Below are 21,213 nucleotides of genomic sequence, written 5' to 3'. Positions count from 1 at the left end.
TAAGTTACCGAATTCATCATAAATTTTAATACTAGTATAATTTATCTGTAACTATCACAACCAGAATCTCCAGTTTTATTAGTTTGAAGTTTGTCCCCAACACTTTAGCTATCTTCTTCATGATAAGTACTAAACAGCCACATTACATCAAACTTTCCATTAAACTTAGATAGATTTTTCAAAAAATTGGTCTAAAGATTTTATTTCTTTGTCTAATTCCTTGGACAATGTTTTTAATATTTGTTGTTTTAATATGATGCTAAGAAATCATCGGTTTTTCCCCAACAGTATTACCACTCGCACAAGTTTTCTTAGGGTTGTGATAGTAGATAGATCTCATACCTATTCAAGAAAATGTTACATCTACCAGGAATCACTATACGTATTGCCCTTACACTAAACAGTTACGTGACGGCATATGCTAGCTATAAAATGCTAGGGATGGATTTTAGGTTAGGAACATGGACAATGTAACATTTTACATCTCAATTAATCTTTTTCCTTTCATTACAATAAAATGTTTCATTCTTTATTAACTCGTGTAGTCCCAGCCATCTAAGGGTTACTATCTTCACACGATAGGAAACTAACAAAGCAAATCAGTCTATGAAAACTAAATCCATCCATGACTATGGCACTAGCGATCATAACACACCCATCACAGCTTTCATCTGAAGATCACTTTGTTTTTGAAGACCTGAGTATATAGTATACATCTTGTTCTGCTTTTATAATTTCATGGAATATTGTTCCATTGGCAGTTATACTATACTAGACACAACATTGACACCACACCCAAGATTATGATGGATGGCTTGTAAGTTTCCCGTAATTATCTAACTGGTTAAGTAACAAATCCTAATAAATGTGAAAATATTGGTTTTACCTCTAAAAAGGTAATTATAACTACAAGGGGAAGGACGTCCTCAGAGCACCACCTAATCAACCAAACATAGTCCGGTTGGCGGCAATTAACTGAGAAAGACAAGAGAAAATGTGTTATTGTGACAAACAAATAAACGGACAACAAAGTCCATTTAGACATCGCATCTTAAATACATGGATAATTTACATACAAACGTAGAAATATGCACTCCACCATAATTGTTTACCAGAAAGCCTTTTCCTATGAGTGATGAAATTTTTAAATACATAATAATGACGCAAGAGCAATTAAGCCTACTATAAATAGCTGATATTAGTTCTTCTCCAGTTAACTAAACAAAAATGATATCAATAAATGGTTCTCATAAAATAACTAAGTTAGTTTCTATTAGTTGTAAGGCTCAGTTAGCGTGGGTAGAATCACGTATTACATATCTAGTAGGAACTAGTCTTTGAACATAAACATTCTATAATTATGTAAGCACTTTTTGTTTAAATAATATTTTGAATTGAATGTCGCCATCATGAGCAGCAAAAAGAACAATTAGATGAAAGGCTGAGATAGACCACAATTGGCCAGTTTTTAGATTCCAGTTTCACTGCTATTTGGTAGATAACCTGCATATGCACGAGTCAAATTTTAAGTTATTTCTAACAAACCTGCTGCAGAGAGCATTTCCGTAGTTCCTGATGCAATGCTGCCTCCATTCAACTAAGACACAACCACAATTCTACAGTTTAAAGAGTGAACCAAACAATACTGTCTGCCCACTACGAGTATATCTATTGAGCTAATTGGGTAATATAAAGAATTTTTACCACTTTCAGCTGATCCGTCTATTTTAGTCAATCCTACATTATATTATACACTAGATTAATACATGCCAAAAAGTTCCCTTGCCTATCAGGGCTGCAGTATGAACAATTAGACGAGTCATACGAATCACCATATTTTGTTTCATTTTATCACTGACTCAAAAATCTAGGATGACCTTGAACTATATGAACTCATGACCTATGAACTAACTCGCACAACAGTAACACTATGTGAGAAACTAATGGAGAACAAGCAAAAGTATATACAAAAAAACTAAATTATGATCAACAAAAAAGGTTTTTATTGTTAGTTGACGTTAGAGCTGTATGAACAAACATACAAGCTTGGCGATTAGTAGGCTCGGCGATTAGTAGGCTCGGCGATTAGCAGGCTCGGCGATTAGCAGGCTCGGCGATTAGCAGGCTCGGCGATTAGCAGGCTCGGCGATTAGCAGGCTCGGCGATTAGCAGGCTCGGCGATTAGTAGGCTCGGCGATTAGTAGGCTCGGCGATTAGTAGGCTCGGCGATTAGTAGGCTCGGCGATTAGCAGGCTCGGCGATTAGTAGGCTCGGCGATTAGTAGGCTCGGCGATTAGCAGTCTCGGCGATTAGTAGGTTCGATGATTAGTAGGCTCGGCGATTAGCAGGCTCGGCGATTAGTAGGTACGGCGATTAGTAGGCTCGGCGATTAGTAGGCTCGGCGATTAGTAGGCTCGGCGATTAGCAGGCTCGAGGATTAGTAGGTTCGGCGATTAGTAGGCTCGGCGATTAGCAGGCTCGGCGATTAGCAGGCTCGGCGATTAGCAGGCTCGGCGATTAGTAGGTTCGGTGATTAGTAGGCTCGGCGATTAATACGTTCGGCGATTAGGGGGCTCGGCGATTAGTAGACTCGGCAATTAGTAGGCTCGGCGATTAGTAGGCTCGGCGATTAGTAGGCTTGGCGATTAGCAGGCTCGACGATTAGTAGACTTGGCGATTAGCAGGCTCGGCGATTAGTAGGCTTGGCGATTAGTAGGCACGGAGATTAGTAGGCTCGGCGATTAGTAGGCTCGGCGATTAGTAGACTCGGCGATTAGTAGGCTCGGCGATTAGTAGACTCGGCGATTAGTAGACTCGGCGATTAGTGGGCTCGGAGATTAGTGGGCTCGGAGATTAGTAGGCTCGGAGATTAGTAGACTCGGCGATTAGTAGGCTCGGCGATTAGTAGGCTCGGAGATTAGTAGGCTCGGCGATTAGTAGGCTCGGCGATTAGTAGGCTCGGCGATTAGTAGGCTCAGGGGTAGAAGCAATAATATTATAGCCATACTAAGCATAACTTACTTTAACTTATAATAGGAAGCATTTAGCCGATTTAGTCTATAGAGTCTGTATTACTGTTTTAAATTTTATTAATTTTTTAAGGCGTGCGACTAAAATGACGGGCGCTAAAACGAACAAATGCTTAAGCTAGACACTGCCCATCGTGGCTGCTCCTTATGCCATCGGTTTACGGTTCACATAATCGACGATGAACGCCGAAAGGAAAACGCGGACCTACGGCGATATAGTATGAACCAAGCGTTAACTGTGACTGTTTCAAAACATTGAGTTGAATTGTCCAGAGACACCTAATTATGGCCTGATGACCAATAAGTTATACACATAGCTCTTCAACAATCAGCCGTTGAAGAGGAACTACTTAGGCCTTGCCAATTCTGCCTTTGCGGATTGAATTTCGTACTTGCTTGATTAGATCGTAAATTGAACTGTTCAATGAAATCTAAGCAATTAAACGGCCTAATGACATCTGTAAAACGTACAGACACATACTCTTTGTTAAATGACTGTGAACAAGGGATGAGTATCTTAGCAATATTTAGATTAAAACGAATAGGTTGGCCATCAGCCAATCACTAAGCATTATAAAATAATCTGTGATCTTTCATCACGTGGCTTTTTAGTGCAACAATTATTGATTCAACAACTATCACTGGTTCGATAAATTATTTGTTTTTATTAAGCAAAGAAATTGGTATTTATTAGCAACATTCATTTAATTATTATTGTTTGGTATCTAAAACAAAGAGATTGAGCGAGCTATTTGGCGCTTGAGTTCCTTGCTAAAGCCTAGTTCCCATATTGAATGCGAGACCCCGGTGGTAATCTCGCGCAGCACAATACTTGCGACGCTAGGCGGCTTCTGCTCACATAAAGCTGCATCGCTAATACTTGCATTAAGAATGTTCGATTGCCATGCTGTTTCGAAAATGCTGACCTTCACCTGTACAGTGCATTTCGAGAAGGTTTTGCCTGCGGCTTTTCACAAAAGTTGAACAGCGCTGAACTCTCATGCTGACCCCCGGCAACTACCGGCAGCACCCGGTGCATAGGTTCACATTTCACCGCTGATAGCCCTGCCACAGCGCCGGTGCTGTATATTGGAGCCAGGCTTTAGGTATCTTGACTTGATAATTGCTAATTGATATGATGCAAGTGGCCCAAGGAGTTGTTTACCCATTGCAGCTTCTGAGACCTTGTTTTCCTACTTTTTCCTTTCAACTAGGTAACAAGTGATAACCACTTTTGCCCTGGTGAGTCAGAATTAATATTTGGCATGAGTCTCGGTATCCTAGTGATAAATATCATGATTTTAATGTGCATATCTAGCGTGTGCTCTTACATGACACAAGCTATTTGCATGAACGGTTGACTAGCATAGCATACTAATAACATAGCATACTAGCCACAACAAAGTGGCATCTACAACCCATTTACCAGTATTTAGGAAAATTCAGTTTGATTTAATTATATTTAACAGGTCAATGCCGATAAAAGCAAGTCAGGCCAAGGGGAAAATAATAACACACGGGAAATGAATAGTATTACTAGTATGCTGGCAGTCCCGGACGCCATGAGAGATCGTCATGCGTAATAACTATGTGCACAATTATTCTTAGCTGTGGCAAGGTGGTCCAATGGCGCAGTCGGTAGTATGATTGTTTTGGAGTCTGAACTTGAGTTCAATCCCTGCAAGGTGCAATATTTTTTCCTAATTTTTGGCTCTGTCAGACGGACACAGCTTTTATTATTGTAAAAATTAAAATAACATTTCAAATTTCAAAGATTTAAAAATGCTTTTTTAAATCTCACTGTATTATAGCAGTCCCATCCCATCGTTCTGCGATCATGCCTCCATCTAATCACTCCTTTTACTATTCACTCAGCGCCTACTCCATGTCTATCAATATCACGCTGTTATAGTATCACTGACACTTGGCTATCATTGTCAGCAATAATGAAAACCTTATGAAGAAAAGGATAAACAGGAAGTAAAAGCAGCAACAGACCATAAGGCTAGTAGCTGAGAAACCACTGGTGCACCTAATAACCTATCAGATATATCTGACGGCAAACCCACTCACCTTCACGTAGAGGAAGCCTGAAACTGTTTCATTAACGAGACAATGCGGTTGGACAGCGAAACGACAGCAAAAGTTACCAAAGAGAGGGAGAGACAGTCCAACATCTGCAAGCATAAGAACTTACTACTGAGGGAGAGAAGCCTTATGAGTATATCATTGGAACGCTATCAATCATAATAGGTAAAGACATGATATGACAGGCCTGTGACATACACTATGCATCTACAACAGCCTGTTAATACATGTCATGATTATAGCGTACAGGTGAGCCAAATACGAGTTGGCATACCATTGAGGTGCCTGCATGCAAGAAGTCTACTGGTGTAAAGCAATCCTCGTATGAGACAGCTCAGCTGACAGACAGTCAAGTTGGATGCTTTTGCCAATGTAAAGTAAAACCAGGAGCAAACTGTTTTACTTCCAAATGTTCTCCAACATGTCCTGTTTATACAAGGCCAACATGTTGCATATCTTTAAATTTTTTCACAAAAAAATTAACATAAAAATGTAACATTAGCATATTACTGAGAACAAACAGTTGTAATTTGCTTCCATAACAGGAAAAAGATCCAACCGCATAAATAACTTATTTTAACAATGACTAACGGCATTAATAAAAGGACAACCAGGTGAGCATTTGGCACAATTTATAGCACAAGTTAGTATGTCAAAAGTAAAGAGTAATATTACCAACTGAAATAGGTTTAACTAGCACAGATTTTTGGTATTATACAGTTTCCATAGTACTATCAAGCAATGCATAGCTTTGATATTTTCTAGGCCACCATTCAGATGTATTTTATTAAGGAAACAGTATCAAGGGGACCACCTTATTATCAAATCAAACCTATTGAAAACATTCTAGGTCACACCAAGCAATTGCTAGCCCTCATCTATATTCCATATTCAAGAGCATAGTCACACTTGAATTAATCAGAGTACCTGGAACCTTGTGTGAAATATAGCCAAACCTCGCTGTCACTTTCCATGATGTACTAAGCTATTTTTAGAAATTAGCATTTTACAAGTACTACCATCTCTTATCCTATCTACCGTAAAACCTTTATTTGAACGCAATGGCGCTTTATTTTCAATCCTTCCCTTAAAGTGGCGCTTTTTTAGAGGTGATGGTTCAAATAAAGGGCGGCGTTTTATTTTCCTCGTCAGAATCTTGACAAGATAAATCTAATCCTTTCATAGGCGAATCGAATGTCACCTATATTTTGCCTTCTTCTTCGAGCAGAGCGACATTAACCCTTTTGAATGCAATAAATTTCCTAACTTACCTCCAACTTGTCAAAGATTTCTAAATAAATATGCGCGAGGAAGCTGATACATGTCTCAACCAGTTGATATTTATTGCGTGCAATTAACATACGATGATCTTATAGCTACGTTGCAATTTGTTGGAGCTTTTAAGTTTTTTTTTCATTCTAAATTTAAAGGTATATTTTCATTTTATAACTATTTTTAACAAGGTTAAATAAAAGCTCGTTGCACTCATTGATATATTTGCTACAGAGTGCAGCCAAAACTGGCTTTTTACGTGCAATAGAAAAAGGAGTTAGAAAAGACGATGCATTGTGAGCCGAGTTCAGATTACCGCAATGGTGCTATCAAATCATATGCTATAAATCTGCAAATCTATAAGCTATATAATGATAATCTATCAAATGCTACAAATATATATTCAAGAACAAGTGACATAAACAAACCATATTTATATTACATTTAGAAACAAAAATGAACATTTTTAAAACAAAAATATTAGCATCGTTTGCTCAGCCAGTTGCGTTCTAATTGTTGCTTTCCTTTGGAACCGTTTCATATTCTTTTGGCTGTTGAATACGTTCTCTCTAGTGTCTTCTGACCTTAAATCATGTTCTGCACAGCTGAGCTAGTCGATATTAGCTTCCAAACAACTTTTTAAAAGAACAAAACTTTTACGCCATGCGCTTTACAATATACACTTCTGGAGGAAATAAAGAAAAACCGCGTGTAATCAAAATAGCCTCAAAATTTTAACATTAAAATACGTAGTAGCACAGAATACGTCGTAAATGTGAAAACTTTTTCACATACATGCAAGTATCAATATTGGGTTAAATAAAGAACTACTAATAGCCTGATACAGTTACAAATTATTTTTATGGTGTTCCATTCAAGGTTTTGACGAGAAAACTTTCAAGACTTGGAGTTAAAAAACGGAATACGATGCGAACAGAAACAACAAACGAATTAATTGTTATTGATATAATCGAGTCATTATTAGTACGATTTTGGGGACACTTTTCTATTGATCACTTGCTATTACGGGTTCGTAAAGACCACAAATGTCAAATAGTGGTGCTCAAATAGAAGTGGCGCTCAATTAAAGGGTGGCGCTCTATTTTTCAACCTTTCTCCAAATAGTGGCGGTCAAATGAAGATGGCGTTCAAACACAGGTTTTACAGTACTTATTAATGATGCATGGAAAGTGAGTAAAAATAGTGGAGCTGTGTTCGCTTTGAAAAGCATTCCAGCTTTACACATTATGTTAATAAATGTCTTACGTGTTTAAAAATATGTAAGATATTCATTTTCTTGTTATTTTATTACAAGACTTGAGCTACACGGATCCACTACTTGGCCATCAAACAAGCAAGACTTTATAACAGTTTGTCTCGACTTCATTTTAAAATTCGTTGGCGAACCCTTCTCAAACCCAAACAAGACCAAGTCTATCTATCACTATCAATGGAGTTCAACACTTGTCATCTACACTAAAGCTACTGCTATATGAGGAAGGTGAAACAAGAATAGGCTTTGGCTCCTCTAACCAAAAATTACACACCTTGATCTTTAGTGATGAGATCGAAGGAGCTTATTCTATCTCCAGCATCAGAGAGCTTCAATGTACTTTCAGCCACTAAGTGAAACTTTGGCCCCCTGTGCGTAATAATGTGTTGCAAATGTTACAGGTTTCGTCAAACTGATGTTATACTGAATTGTCAAAGCAAACGGACGTATATCAACAGTTGTGAAACTAAAGGCCAAAATATGCTAGAGGCGAAACATGAATCATTACAAAATGCTAGAACTAACGACTGCATTGCAACAGCCATTCTATAAAGCACACTGTGGGCAACATAGGTTAGTAAGATCTTTTGTCCTTGACATTTTACACACAAATCTCTATTAACAAGCTTGTAATATCTACCGAAATTTGTTTTTAATAATTTTAGTTTTCGACAGTTTCCTATAGTTATATTCTTTTATAGTTACTCAGATTTGATAATAAACCAAATTATCTTCGTTCAATGAGTTTCCCATTTCATTTTAAAACAATACAATGACAATCAGCAAGCTAACCATGATGGAGCTACAGTAGTAACTGTCAAGTAGTAACTATCAAGTAGTAACTGTCAAGTAGTAACTATCAAGTAGTAGCTATCAAGTAGTAACTGTCAAGTAGTAACTATCAAGTAGTAACTATCAAGTAGTAACTATCAAGTAGTAACTATCAAGCACTCTTAGAGCATAAATCCTTCGTCATTCACCACTGCTTCAGCTGAAGCCCCGCATTTGCACATAATTCTTCAGTGAGAATGAGCTTGCACAAGTAAGTTTCAAATCAGGATTCAAAAGTTAAACTCACACAACAAATGGAATAGATAGGCGCAGGACAGTTTAACGGAACACTGAGTTTCAGGGGGTTTGACAAGGAAAGGGCCGGGTGCATAAAAACGACAACCAAAAAACAAGCGATGCTATAGATGAACACTTACGGTAATGATTGCATGTCAAAAGACTCCTTCTACAAAAGAGACAAATAAAACAATACGAGAGACGAGATGATTGAAGAGATGATTGAAGCTTAATGTACTGGGGCTACAAGCTTATTAGCTGAGAATAAACAATTACCTTCTCCGCTCACAGCTATAACAATATAAGACTCCTCTACGACATAGACAACATCAATATCATCACTGCACATTTCTGAAAATTTCAATACAACTGACTATTAGCCTACTTACCAGGTTGAATCCGGAGAGTCGTCTGCCCACAGTGTTGGATATGTCACTGATGCGCTTCTTGAGCTTCACTTGTGTGCTGGCGATGGTCAGGTCCTCATGGTGTTCATAAGCATATATCTGTAGCTGGCATTCAAAGTCATGTGTCGCATTATCGCTATAACAAACAACCCGCAGCCATCAGTTAAAGTGACAATACATACACATGTCTTTTGTTCTCTTTTACATTTTACAAAGATCTACGTGAATCCAGCTTGTTAGAGAATGGATTGCATTAGCCTTCTCGTGAAAAATGATACCTTTTTTCGGGCTTGTCACAACAAAGTAAGAAGATGAACAGTGTTATGACAACAACAAAAACATGGCATGAATATCACGCGGAGAAATGAACGAAACACAGACCGATGCACAATTCAAGGGGTTGTGTTACAGAACGTGATAGGCTTGACTAGTCTATTATTTTATGCAGTGAGATGAACGAAAATAAAAAAGCACAAAAAAGGTTCCAACAAACGCATGAATAGAGTCTGAGAAACTGATTGAAAACATGAGCCGGTGAAATCACTACCATATCAATAGAAACGACAAGTAAAACAAACACCAACAAGATATTGCGAGTGACTCATAACTGATCCCACCGGCAGCGACATAATGACAATAGCCAACATTCAACAGTGGCCTGAATGAGTCAGCGACCACCAATCAATGTTATGGACAGTGTCGAGTAGTGTATTATGTATTTTGTAAGCGGCTAAATTTGTATTGAAAGTCTCCCAGTAAAGGCTGCCTTTTCGTCCCCAACCATTTTATATTAAATCAGAGTAAATCAGATATTTCAAATTCTCAGAGGTGCAAGGTCAAGGTACATTTATGCCAGGATGACTTGTTGGAGTTGTGCTTCCGCCAAGAGAGTTGAAGTTGGAACGGTTTCTAATCTGTTTACAATTTGAAATACCTTATTGCAAGACTTTACACCAACTCAAGCTCCGACTATACAAAATGGGTCACCTTTTTTAGCTAACGAAAAACAACGCCGATATTTATTCCACTTTGACTGATTATCACCATTAACACAAAAGGGAGTCACTCCGTTGCTTAACACGCTGACCTCAAGTTCGTGAAAAATGATCTAGAAGTGTGTAGTTTCAAATAAAAGGTCGACGCTGTAACTCAGTAATTAATTGTTTACTATCTATTGAATTTAATGCTACTTTCAACTGGTCCTTCTCGAGAACATAATTTACCGCCGTTATGCTTGTATTTTCGGTGCTATCGCGAGGTATGATTGACGATTTCCATGTTGTACTCCATCAATGACGACTGTCAGAAATATACAGACATAATATTCATCATTTCATCGATTTTGTGTCGGCGACTGGGAACAAAGCTGTTTTTACCACTATGTTTCATTTTACACTAGACTTTGTCCATGTGGAAGCAACTCCGATCAATTGTCCTGGTATAAACACACCTTTATTAAAAAAACTTAACTGAACAAGTTCATACGGAACAGAAAATAGCACATTGAGGAGTCTCAGAAGTTTGACACTGCAGTGTGCGTTACTAGAGAGACGTACAGGGTTATGACGTCGTTGAATGATACATCTGTGGTGAGCCTGTCCACTTCGGAGACAAGTTCTGTTTCATACACGTCAGTGCCGATCCTAACCATGCAGAATACAGTGAATCTCCTGTAGTCTGCGAATATATAATACATACGAATTCATGAATAAGAGACCAAGGAAACTGCTCTTCAATAAACATTCAACTGAATAATAATTATTGGCCCAGCTACACCGTGTGCATTGCACAAATGCAAATTCACCTGAGTAGAGGGTTGGCAATCATGATGATATACAGACGATAGGCTTCTTTCACAACTAGTTTATGGCTACTAAGCATGCCAACGCACGCTCCTCTAGGAGGCCTATGTCAATCTACCTAACCGCACGATAGATAGACAACAAGATAGAGCAACTGCCATAGACATCTTACTGCCTTTGTTTTTGAAGTGGTCGGTATCCTTCCACATCAATGGCACTCTAATCTCTGATATAGAAACCTTTGCCTTGCAAGGAATTCTGTGACATTCTACCTTGGGAGTGTGTTTGGTGCCTTGAGCGTGTCTACAATGAGAGTGCCAACATAATACAAACGTGGCACGAGACAAATTTTTTCTCAAACATCGGGAGATCAGTGACACGGACAGAGAATAGCCCATCGTTGTCTCATCAAACTTTAATTCATCGAGGTGATATAGTCTGAGGGATGATAGACAAAGGCAAGACCTTAAACAATCAAAGGCAGCTGATTAATTTAACTGCCATGCCTCATTATATTCATCGCTATTCTAAAGCCCTTTGTTTTTCTACTCTATCCAAAAAACTAGCCACGAGTCAGAGTCTGCCGACAGAGGCCACTGTTAGTCTGTTCACAACAGGACCCACTGAGTTCCGAAAGTATCTTGTATGTGTCGATTGATTTCATCTCTCTTTCACTAGTTTATGTTAGACATACAGCGGAGTAGGGTGGAGGAATGCGTTCCATTACACCATCACCAAGCAAAGAGTAAATAAGAGCTTCAAGTATGCCTCAAGCGCAGCAGCCATGTGCCTCAAGTGCAGCCTCGAGGAGAAATAGTCTGGTTTACACATCCCGAGAAAAAATGATACCCACTGAGGTGGTAATTAAGCCGAGGAGATAATCACAGAAAGACTTTTGTATAGGGAACCTAGTAATTAGACACGTGGCAGTTACACTCTATAGACTAGACAAATGACGAACAATATTCAAAAGTTTATCAATGAACATCTCATAAAAAATCTTCACTAATACACGAAAACTAACGCATCTGGTACTTCACTAGTAATATAGACAGACACTATGTTTTCATGACACGTATGAATCGCATCATGTGGATTTGGAGTCATGTGTAAGTTGTGTTGCCGTGTGAATTAAGTGTTTCTATGGATATTCGCATGATGCGGATTGAATCCGGCGCCTTGTTGAAAAAAGGTAAGGAATTGAACGCCATAAGTTAATAATTAGCGATGCACACACGCGTGAATTTCGATCAAGAAAGGACGATGGAAGTATTGAAAATGTTTAAAATTGAATAGCTGACGCGGTATTTTAATGCGCATCATTCGCAAGTGATGTTTCCATTATTCGCAAGTATGATGAATTCAATGAGGTTTTGCGAACCGCGAAACTCGATTAGCTTGCGGATTTATGCCGTTTACACGATGCGGTTAACTTGCGGATCAGCTCAAATTTGCGAATCATGAGCGTCATGGAAACATAGTGAGATTCGAAACTGTTGACACACAACCACACAACTCCGCTTATCTCGCTAAAGCCAAGCTTCTAACGGAAGACCAAATACTACCAAGTGCTTCCTGAAATAACATCATTCAATTCTGCTGAACACGGACGTCACTAGTCGAGTTTACGATAGAATAATCAGATCGAAATAAAATATAGGCTACGCAATAGTAACTAACTTTTCAGGAGAAGAAATGAGGCGTTCAGCTTTGCTAGCCTTTGTTCCAAGCTTTACACTCTCCGCATTCTCGATTTCACGCGAGTTCTTTAGCTGAAGATGTTCCATATATGCCTCCATCCTACAGTTGCTCGTGTGCAGAGCCTTCGCGGCCTCCAGCTGCTGCAAGGTGTGTTTTGCTGCTGCCAGCATTTTAGCGCTGCCATCCCTCATCCTCATCTCGTGGTCTATTTTCTGGTAGAGCTCATGGTCCTGCAATATCACAGATACCGGGTTAATTGGCTACATACTCAGGAGATGGGGACATGTGTGAATTAGAGAGTGAACCACAAGGAACATAATTTCAATAAATAGCCAGTTTTGTGACTCCATTGATGGCTCATGAAGCTGATGAATAAACAGAAGGACATCATGGCCCAGATGCTGTAGATAACGGATAACAGGGAAATCAGTGAGTGACGTGCTTATGTGTGACAGAGACACAGTGAGTATGATACACACACATGTCTGTCACCATTCCTCACTGTCAAGATATAAAATAGATCAAATTTATCATCAATTGACTTTTAATACATACACCAAACCTGCTAGCCTTTTCGCTGACATCCTAACCTAGTATGTGCCAGATTTTCCTTGAGAGTAAGATTGCAACTAGCTTACAAGAGTTTATCGATATCATCCCAAATTTTAAAAATAACTGTCTTTTCTTATTCATCGTGCAAAGGTCTTTTGACATAAAATGTTGAATGAAAAGACCAGTAGAGCAAATCAGCACCTTATCAATACATGATTCAAGCAAATGCGACACTCATCGGCTATAACCAGCAGCACAAAGTAGAACAGCAGCTGTGCTCGATTTGCTCACAGATGTTAGAATGGTTTCTTAGAACTCTTATGTTATCCCATATTTGTTGCACTTTGAAAGAGGCCCAAAATAAACTGCATGTTTGGTAGCCAGTCATAAGTAATCCCTACTCACTTTAGAAACATGTCAGCAATAGAACAATGACTCTTGAATTGTATATGTATTCGTCGAAATTAAAATACTCTGAACAATCCATCAACAGTGAAAAACCAAAAATGAAATAAAGTAACAATTTTTACTAACATTATTTTGTCTCTGCCCCTAATGTGAATGCCCTTCTGAATTCATACATGATTTCTCCAGCCAACATGAAACTACTTCCAAACTTTACCAATAACCCCCAATTACCCTCCTCACACCCCTCCCCCCATAATTTAACTCTCACCAGGATCTGTATCTAGGTTATGGTGTAGATGAAGGAGTCAGAACTAAATTCATGATAGAACTAAAATAATTTTGAAGGAGCTTATCATCTCAACTTGTTTTGTTCAAGATTGATGTTAATATGAATGTATGCTAAGTAGATGACTTTTCGCTGCCGGTGATCAAATGGCCGGCACACTCCCATTCGCAATTTCACCTCATCGTAGCACTGAGCACATCAACTCGGGCTATAACAATATACTCAGCTATACTGCTACACTTTCATGATGCTATACCTCTATACCATTGTATTGCTATATCCTTATACTGCTATATCATTACACTGCTATAACGTTATAATACAACTATACTGTATATACAGATATATTGCTATACCGTTATAGCAACTATCTGTATTGCATACATGTATCGCATATATATAACATATAGATATCATATTTATTATAATTATGTTGTTATATAAAGTCATAATATGTTGTATAACATATTATGATTTTATATTTCATGCTGTCCCACCTTTCTATGACGATATCAATACTGAGTCATAATAAACAAGAAAACAATGGATCACGATGTTAAAATTTCATCAGAAATCATGGCTCATTTAGACCAGAAAGTGTCCTTACTACTCCCAATTTACGCCCCATTTGCTCTAACTTTCACTTCTCGTCTAGCATCCGGCCATAATTACACACAGTCATACACATTAGCTACTCGAGAGCACAATTCCAAGCTTTAGATAGGCATCAACAATAGACAGTTGTTGACAAGTAGCAAATATTCTCAAGAGATGCCATATTTTAACTAGACTCATCTGCCCTGCATCAGTGCTTATTATTAAGCAAACCTCTAGAAAGCTTCAACAGCATTTACTCTGAATAGGTCAGCAAATCATACAACCTTGCTAAGCTATTTTATACATTGGCAGCAAAGTAAATAGACCGGGTTCTCACATTCCATTACGAAACTTGGAGTAACTTTTACATAAACCTAGCTAGAGCTTAGCCTGTGGTTTCACAATGAGTATCAGTGGGGGAGTGGGTCTACTCAAGCAGAGTATATCAAAACTAGCTCAGGATTAAATGTAGAGCCACAAGCAAATATATATGCACTTTAGAAACGTAAGCGTGTGGTCTTGCTGTTAAAAATTAATTCAAAATCTGTTTGCTTGGACTCAGAACGCCTGGCAGCCTCCAGTTGCCCACATAAATGCTTTTTTATTAGGCAGCCATGGACGAAAAGCAATTTTCTCTTTGTTAAACCACATTACAGCGAGAGCATAGTTGACAGGCAATTAGCAGGTGCTGATATGAGAGAAGATACGCTCTTAGCAAGGAATTAAATGTATGCGATTGAAAAACCAGTCGACAACCATTTTTGAGGAATGCCAGAAAAAGTCATGTCGTCAAATGGAACTACCAACAGCGATTAGGCAGCCACAGACATGCACTGACCAGTCAGCCATCGGGTCTCACTGACCAGCGACTGCTGTAATCTTATAAAACAGGACTGCTTGTAATATCGAGCGTAAGCTGTGGGCTCATTACTTTACCCTCTCACCTCTCAAAGCTAGGCGATGCCCCTTGTAGACACAGTGTAACATAGGATTAGCCTTTTAAATCCATTTCATACAATGAAAGACTTAACAGACAAGGCTGCAATTTTCACTTCAGTGCCTAAACGTTGAAGAGTTAGGGCCAGAGGCAGAATGTAAGGCGTTGCCAAACGCTAGAGCTAGTGTCATCCTAGCAATAGCAGCTTAACAAAACACCCTGGAGGCAGAAAAGCAGAATGTTTTGTCCTCAAAATTTTATTATATCATTTGTAATATGAATTGCATGTTGTTAGAACGATGATATATTTTTAATAAACTCTTTTCTCAAACAATTATCTTTCATTGCATTCATTTCATCCGGTTTGGATTTATAAAATGCATTTCTTTTGGTGTGACTTGGATTTCATGGGAGAACATGATTACTGACAAATAACAAACCAATCATGATAAATAAACACCTGTAAATATTAAACACGCTAAAACGTAGAAGTTTGTTCGATATTACTCAAGTCTTCAGTGAACTCAAATCCTTACGTGGCTACAAGCCTCTGATCTCTTAGGTAGGGAAACTTATGCAACAAGCATAGCCTACTCCATCAAAACTCTACCACTCCGTGAACTGAGGAACAGTGATTCAGTTCACTATAGACACTTCAAACACAATCCATACAACCACGGGCAGCCAACTGCTACGGAATGAAATGTAAAGAATTTCCAATCAGTTGCCATGGAACTGCACAGATAAGCGTATGCTCGCTGTCAGAGAACGTAAGTAACTAGGCTTGACAACCACAGAGTTGTCAGAGTGATGCCGAACAAATATTCGATTTGTCGACATGTGGAAATGAATCAGTCTGTCTAAGAATGGTCTGTCGACTCTAGACTCTTCAACTTAGTAGTATGGATAAACTGTGTTGAAGAGAATATTATCGCCATGTATAATAGAAATACCTTAATACATAGATGAACTCTGACATTGCACGCGAAACATTAATATATTGCATGTTGTTCATATCAGTTTTTCTTTTTAAATATCTTGAGTTTGTTGGTCTGTGTTAAAGCTATTATTGGTTACATTTTGACTATAAGTTCATTACCAATTGAGTATGAAATGAGTTCATTACGCCAGACACTCATCTTGTCTAGCGGTATCCTATGGAAACTTACCTGTAAATTAGCAGCAATCTGTCTATAGTATAGAATATTCATATCCTGAAAGATATCTGTCGGTTGGTGAGTGTCCGAAAGGTTTGTATTAATTTGAGGCATCCCGTCGTTTTTCATAATATTAGCAAAAGCGTTGATTTGACGTTATTCCCGAAATGTTGAATATTCCCTTCCTTGAAGAGTACATACGATCAGTTTCTATGACTTTCGCAATTACTTGGTAAATTACGTTTGCGTAACATGAGCTAAGTGGTTGACCTGATAATGACTAACATGTATTCAACTTGCCATAACCTCGGCCTAAATAAACGATATCAACTGTTCTACTTCCATTGGCTACCACTAATGACTCATCACTAGTAAAAGCAGCTGGCCAATCAGCGTGGAGGCTCTGTTCATTGATTGCCCAGCCAAAGTACCAAGACTTGAGTGAGGAATTATATGCTTACGCAGAGAAATAGTTATCAGGGCAGTGGTGGATTTTTGATCTATGGCAAGGGGTTCCCCTTGACAGAGGGAGGGAAAACACTAGCAAATGAAGGAGGGGGCCAGTAAAATACTACAATCACAAGTACTACAACATCTGGCAATAAATTAAAGTAATTGTTTCATAGGTTTCCAACTGGATTGTGTATAAGGTCTACGGTAATGTACCAGATGATAAGATTTTACATGATATCCTTGAACTAAAAAGTACAACTTCTGGATTACAAAAACCTGCCTGTTTTGGTTGACCACATGTAAATTAGATATAACAGCGGGCAGTGCTAGCTATATAACGTATATAGCTGCCGTTATTGAACTACAACCCTCACAAATTAGGAAATTCAAGTGATTAATACAGCATGCCATGACAATATCTGTGGGATTTCAGTGAAACAATATTACATCATGGCAAAAGCTGAAGAATAATCAATTCTCACTAGTGAAATATAACAAGCAACTGATCACTGCGGATGTTTTCCATTCCACTGCAAATAATACTGACAAAGTTTTAGAAAAATATTTAGAGCTGTTACAGAAATATATTGTCCCACTGTTCAATATTGTCAGAAACTTGTGTTTAACTCATCTGCTACGAAAAGCCTCAATAACGGCCCGCCTTATTACACTATACTGTGATTACACTAACATGGTATAGTGTAATCATAGAACACAGAGTTAACAGATAGATCAACTAAAAAATTTTCACAATAAATTTAGGATATCGGGTTACCATTTGGCCAAAAAAAACCAGTTACTTTGTTTCTTACTTAGAACTCACAGCATAATATCGCAGCTTCTAATTTTTTTTTCGGGTTAAGATGGATGAAGAAAAATGTAAAACAGTGACCTAAACTTGATTCTGCTAGGTGAAAGTTCTTAAAAATTGCAACTCCAATATTTCTGATAACCATATTCTTATATTAGAGAATGAAAGCCTGCGTTTTGATCAAACTGCGAACACAATATCATTTTTTGCATCTGGTTCACTAAACTAAACAATATTGCCGGTAAACAGCGCTTTTGTTGGTCAAACGCATTTTTTGCTGATTCCAGAAAAACCTTAGAATAAATTATAGTTTTTACAGCAGAAATACCGAGTGTACAGAAAAATCTGGCATGGATTTTTCAGAATGAGGAAAAATTCTATAGTGAAAGAGTTACAATGATCAAGGGCTGTTGTGACAAAAATGCCTCACTGAAAATCCACCACTGGAGTTTATACAAATATTGTGAGTTTGCTCTAGCCTACAGGATTCAGAGCCCACGAATAGAAAATCAACAAAGCTTAGTGTGATCAATAGTTCATTTTCCTTCCAGCACCACCCCTAATACGTTTATAATCATCCAGAGAAGAACGGCTGGCAACCAGCATACCTATGAACCACAGCAATGGCAGCAGTTGTCTTAGTTTAATTATAACTCAAGGCATCCTTGTGAATCTCAGAGTAAGGGTCAAGATGCTGGTTAACTCAATAAATCAGACAAGGGCTGGCGAGTGTCAAAAGGTCAAGAAAGGAGTAGTCTTAACTCTATGCTTTAAAAATAACTCTATGCTTTTATGATTGCTGTGACCTTTATCTACCTTTATTTTTGCTTATTCACGCTTTGTTATGCTTTGCCATTTGGCTCATATTCCTTAGCAACAACAAACAAACATAACATCGAAAAACTGAACTTACCATAAATTCAGCATCACAATACATTTTAAAACCTATCACGAGCGTATTGCAATTATACCAGAGCAATACCAAAAATACTTGATACTTCTTTATATTCTTGTCATAGACTGCCTGCAGTAGGTATTGATTTTTAAAGAAAAAAATTATTGTCAAGTAACAAATTTTTTTTACAGAAGACAAAACAAGTAGGAGTTATCTTTCCTACTTGCAAGAAATAAACAACTCCTAAAAAATTGACAGGTGCACATTTAAGGGTAGCGAAGTACATAATTGAGAATTGTGTGGCACAAAAAGCATGAGAAGAAATATAAGAAATGGCTACAGCATATATAAAATATAGCAGGAGTTGTGTCTAGTGCATCGTGTGTACACAGCATCAGTTTGATTGGTATGTTTGCTAAGTTGTGACCCAATCACCTAGGGCATCTAGTTTGTCATGAGATTAGCATGTGATTTATACAGAAATATATGTTCATTCTAAATAACCAAACATTCAATAGAAACGGATGACTAGCTCAAACATCAGGGAGATCTAAAGCTGAAGTTGTATTTTATAAAAGTGCTTAATCTCAAAGGTTCGAGAAAACAAGATGCTTTGCTGTAACTAGCGATTATAACTCTTGTATTCTGTCTAAATCAGTTGGAAATATAATTACATGTATACAAGCTGAATGCTCAGTGTTGCCCGGGTAATAAAAAGGTCTTGGGACAGAAAATTTGTTGTTATTTAACATATAAAACATTTATCATTCTAACTTTCAAACTTCGTATCATGATAAAAGTATTTTTGTGACATTCAAATGAATTAAGAAAAAACCAAACAACTGAAAAGGTTTTCAAACTTTTTAAACAACTGTAACTTTTAAATTTCATATCATGAAAGAAGTGTTTCCTTGAAATAAATTAGGAAAAAAAAAAAATGGACAGGTCTTTAAATGTAAAAGCATTAGCAAGAAATAGCTAAATATAGTCTGTTTTACAATGAAAAATTATTTGGTATACAATTACATATGATTTTAGTTTGTTTCAATGTTGGCATCATAATGCAAAAAGATCGTCGGCTATAGACGTATATAAAGTGGTATAGAAACCCAAAGTATTATCTAATGCAATAACCTTCTGGTAAAAATCATCATCATTAAAAATTAGCAACAAAACTATACATTAACCTTGGTAACTATAGGTACCTACAATGACTTTAGTGCATTTTGTGGTTATGATCTGGGGGGGGGGGGCCAAGATAATATAACATTACAATGTACTACCTGGAGAGTTCTTACCTTCGAGACAGATGCGTAACATAAACGCTGAATCTAACTTAAATGAATTTAGCTTACTAAATACATACTTGAAGTCTTAGAATGTATTTTAATTTATTGTATTTAATGTATTTTAGTAAACTTCAAACTTTTAACTAAAATTTTATCATGTGTCTGTTTGCGAATCCGTTTTACCATAACGGATAACGCAGAACTCGTCATGGCGAGCAACGTATATCTCTTAATAACGTAAATAATCAGTACACCAATCGCCAAATTTTAATTTCCAGAGAAATTATTGTTTATATCATGTGGCAGAAAAGATTCGCCTTAAGGAAAAAATAACGAAAAAGCATCGTGTTTTATAGAGTTGGGTGAAAAACATTTTATAACAAGAGCATCGTAACGCGTGGGCGCAATGCAAAAATAATACGCCATTTAGCCTGTGCAAACGGGTGTGGTTAGAAACTTGTGGTTGCAATCTCCCTGGGTTCAAATCCAGCAATATGCAAAATTTTAATTTCGAGATTTTGATAGCTATAGTTGGACATGCACAAACACACACAAACCTTCGAAAAATATATATAGATTACATAGGTAAATGTAATAAAATGTGCTACCCCTGCCAGACAAAATTCACATTACATTTATTTGATATCAAAAGATTCGCCATGTCTTACTCTGTTGGGTTGTAGGTGCAAAATATGTGGAAATGTGATTACAAGCTCTTAAAAGCTCAAAAACGAACAGTTAATCGCAGCCACACGAGACCGCTTGTAGTTTGGTTTCTCTTTCCAAAACGACTCAAATGTGATGTAACTGTGTTAGATGGTTTCTGTTTACACTTTCATGCAACCTTATTCGTCGAAATATTTTCACAAATATACTTCACGCATTCAATAAAACTATGTCTATTGTTCTTACGCGTCTGTTTTATCGCCATTGTAATGCTGTCACTTTTAGCAGTGATATCTTATAACTTACCGTAAAAATTCGTTTAACTTTTTAGCCTTAGCTTGAAGGAGTACATATTATTGTCTGATAATCATGACGAGCCTGTTGGTCACCTGTGATAATCGAAAAGTGCTGCAAAAATTCTTTGCGAAGTATTGGGTCACATGATCAGATTATGACATGATGATTAGACCAAACCGAAACAAAACTGTAAAGTAGTGAGCATCTATATTTGATACGGGGTCT

At 37.6% G+C, this 21,213-nt stretch overlaps 1 protein-coding gene across 1 annotated transcript in view; it reads right to left on the bottom strand.

Annotated features, from left to right (window-relative positions):
- LOC137397105 (rhotekin-2-like) overlaps window positions 1–21,213 on the bottom strand; it is a 33,722-nt gene that overhangs the window by 2,573 nt on the left and 9,936 nt on the right. The window contains exons 3-9 of the mRNA XM_068083394.1: window positions 12,620–12,870; window positions 11,112–11,242; window positions 10,694–10,814; window positions 9,120–9,273; window positions 8,871–8,899; window positions 7,937–8,031; window positions 5,103–5,206 (exon numbers count right to left, since the gene is read on the bottom strand). Coding sequence (XP_067939495.1) covers window positions 5,103–5,206; window positions 7,937–8,031; window positions 8,871–8,899; window positions 9,120–9,273; window positions 10,694–10,814; window positions 11,112–11,242; window positions 12,620–12,870 — 885 coding nt within the window. The remainder of the gene's footprint in view (window positions 1–5,102; window positions 5,207–7,936; window positions 8,032–8,870; window positions 8,900–9,119; window positions 9,274–10,693; window positions 10,815–11,111; window positions 11,243–12,619; window positions 12,871–21,213) is intronic.

The sequence above is a fragment of the Watersipora subatra genome, chromosome 1, assembly GCF_963576615.1.
Source record: "Watersipora subatra chromosome 1, tzWatSuba1.1, whole genome shotgun sequence".
In the NCBI taxonomy this organism is placed as follows: Eukaryota; Metazoa; Bryozoa; class Gymnolaemata; order Cheilostomatida; family Watersiporidae; genus Watersipora; species Watersipora subatra.
The sequence above is the reverse complement of the archived record's forward strand: the minus strand, read 5'-3'. Positions and strand labels throughout refer to the sequence as shown.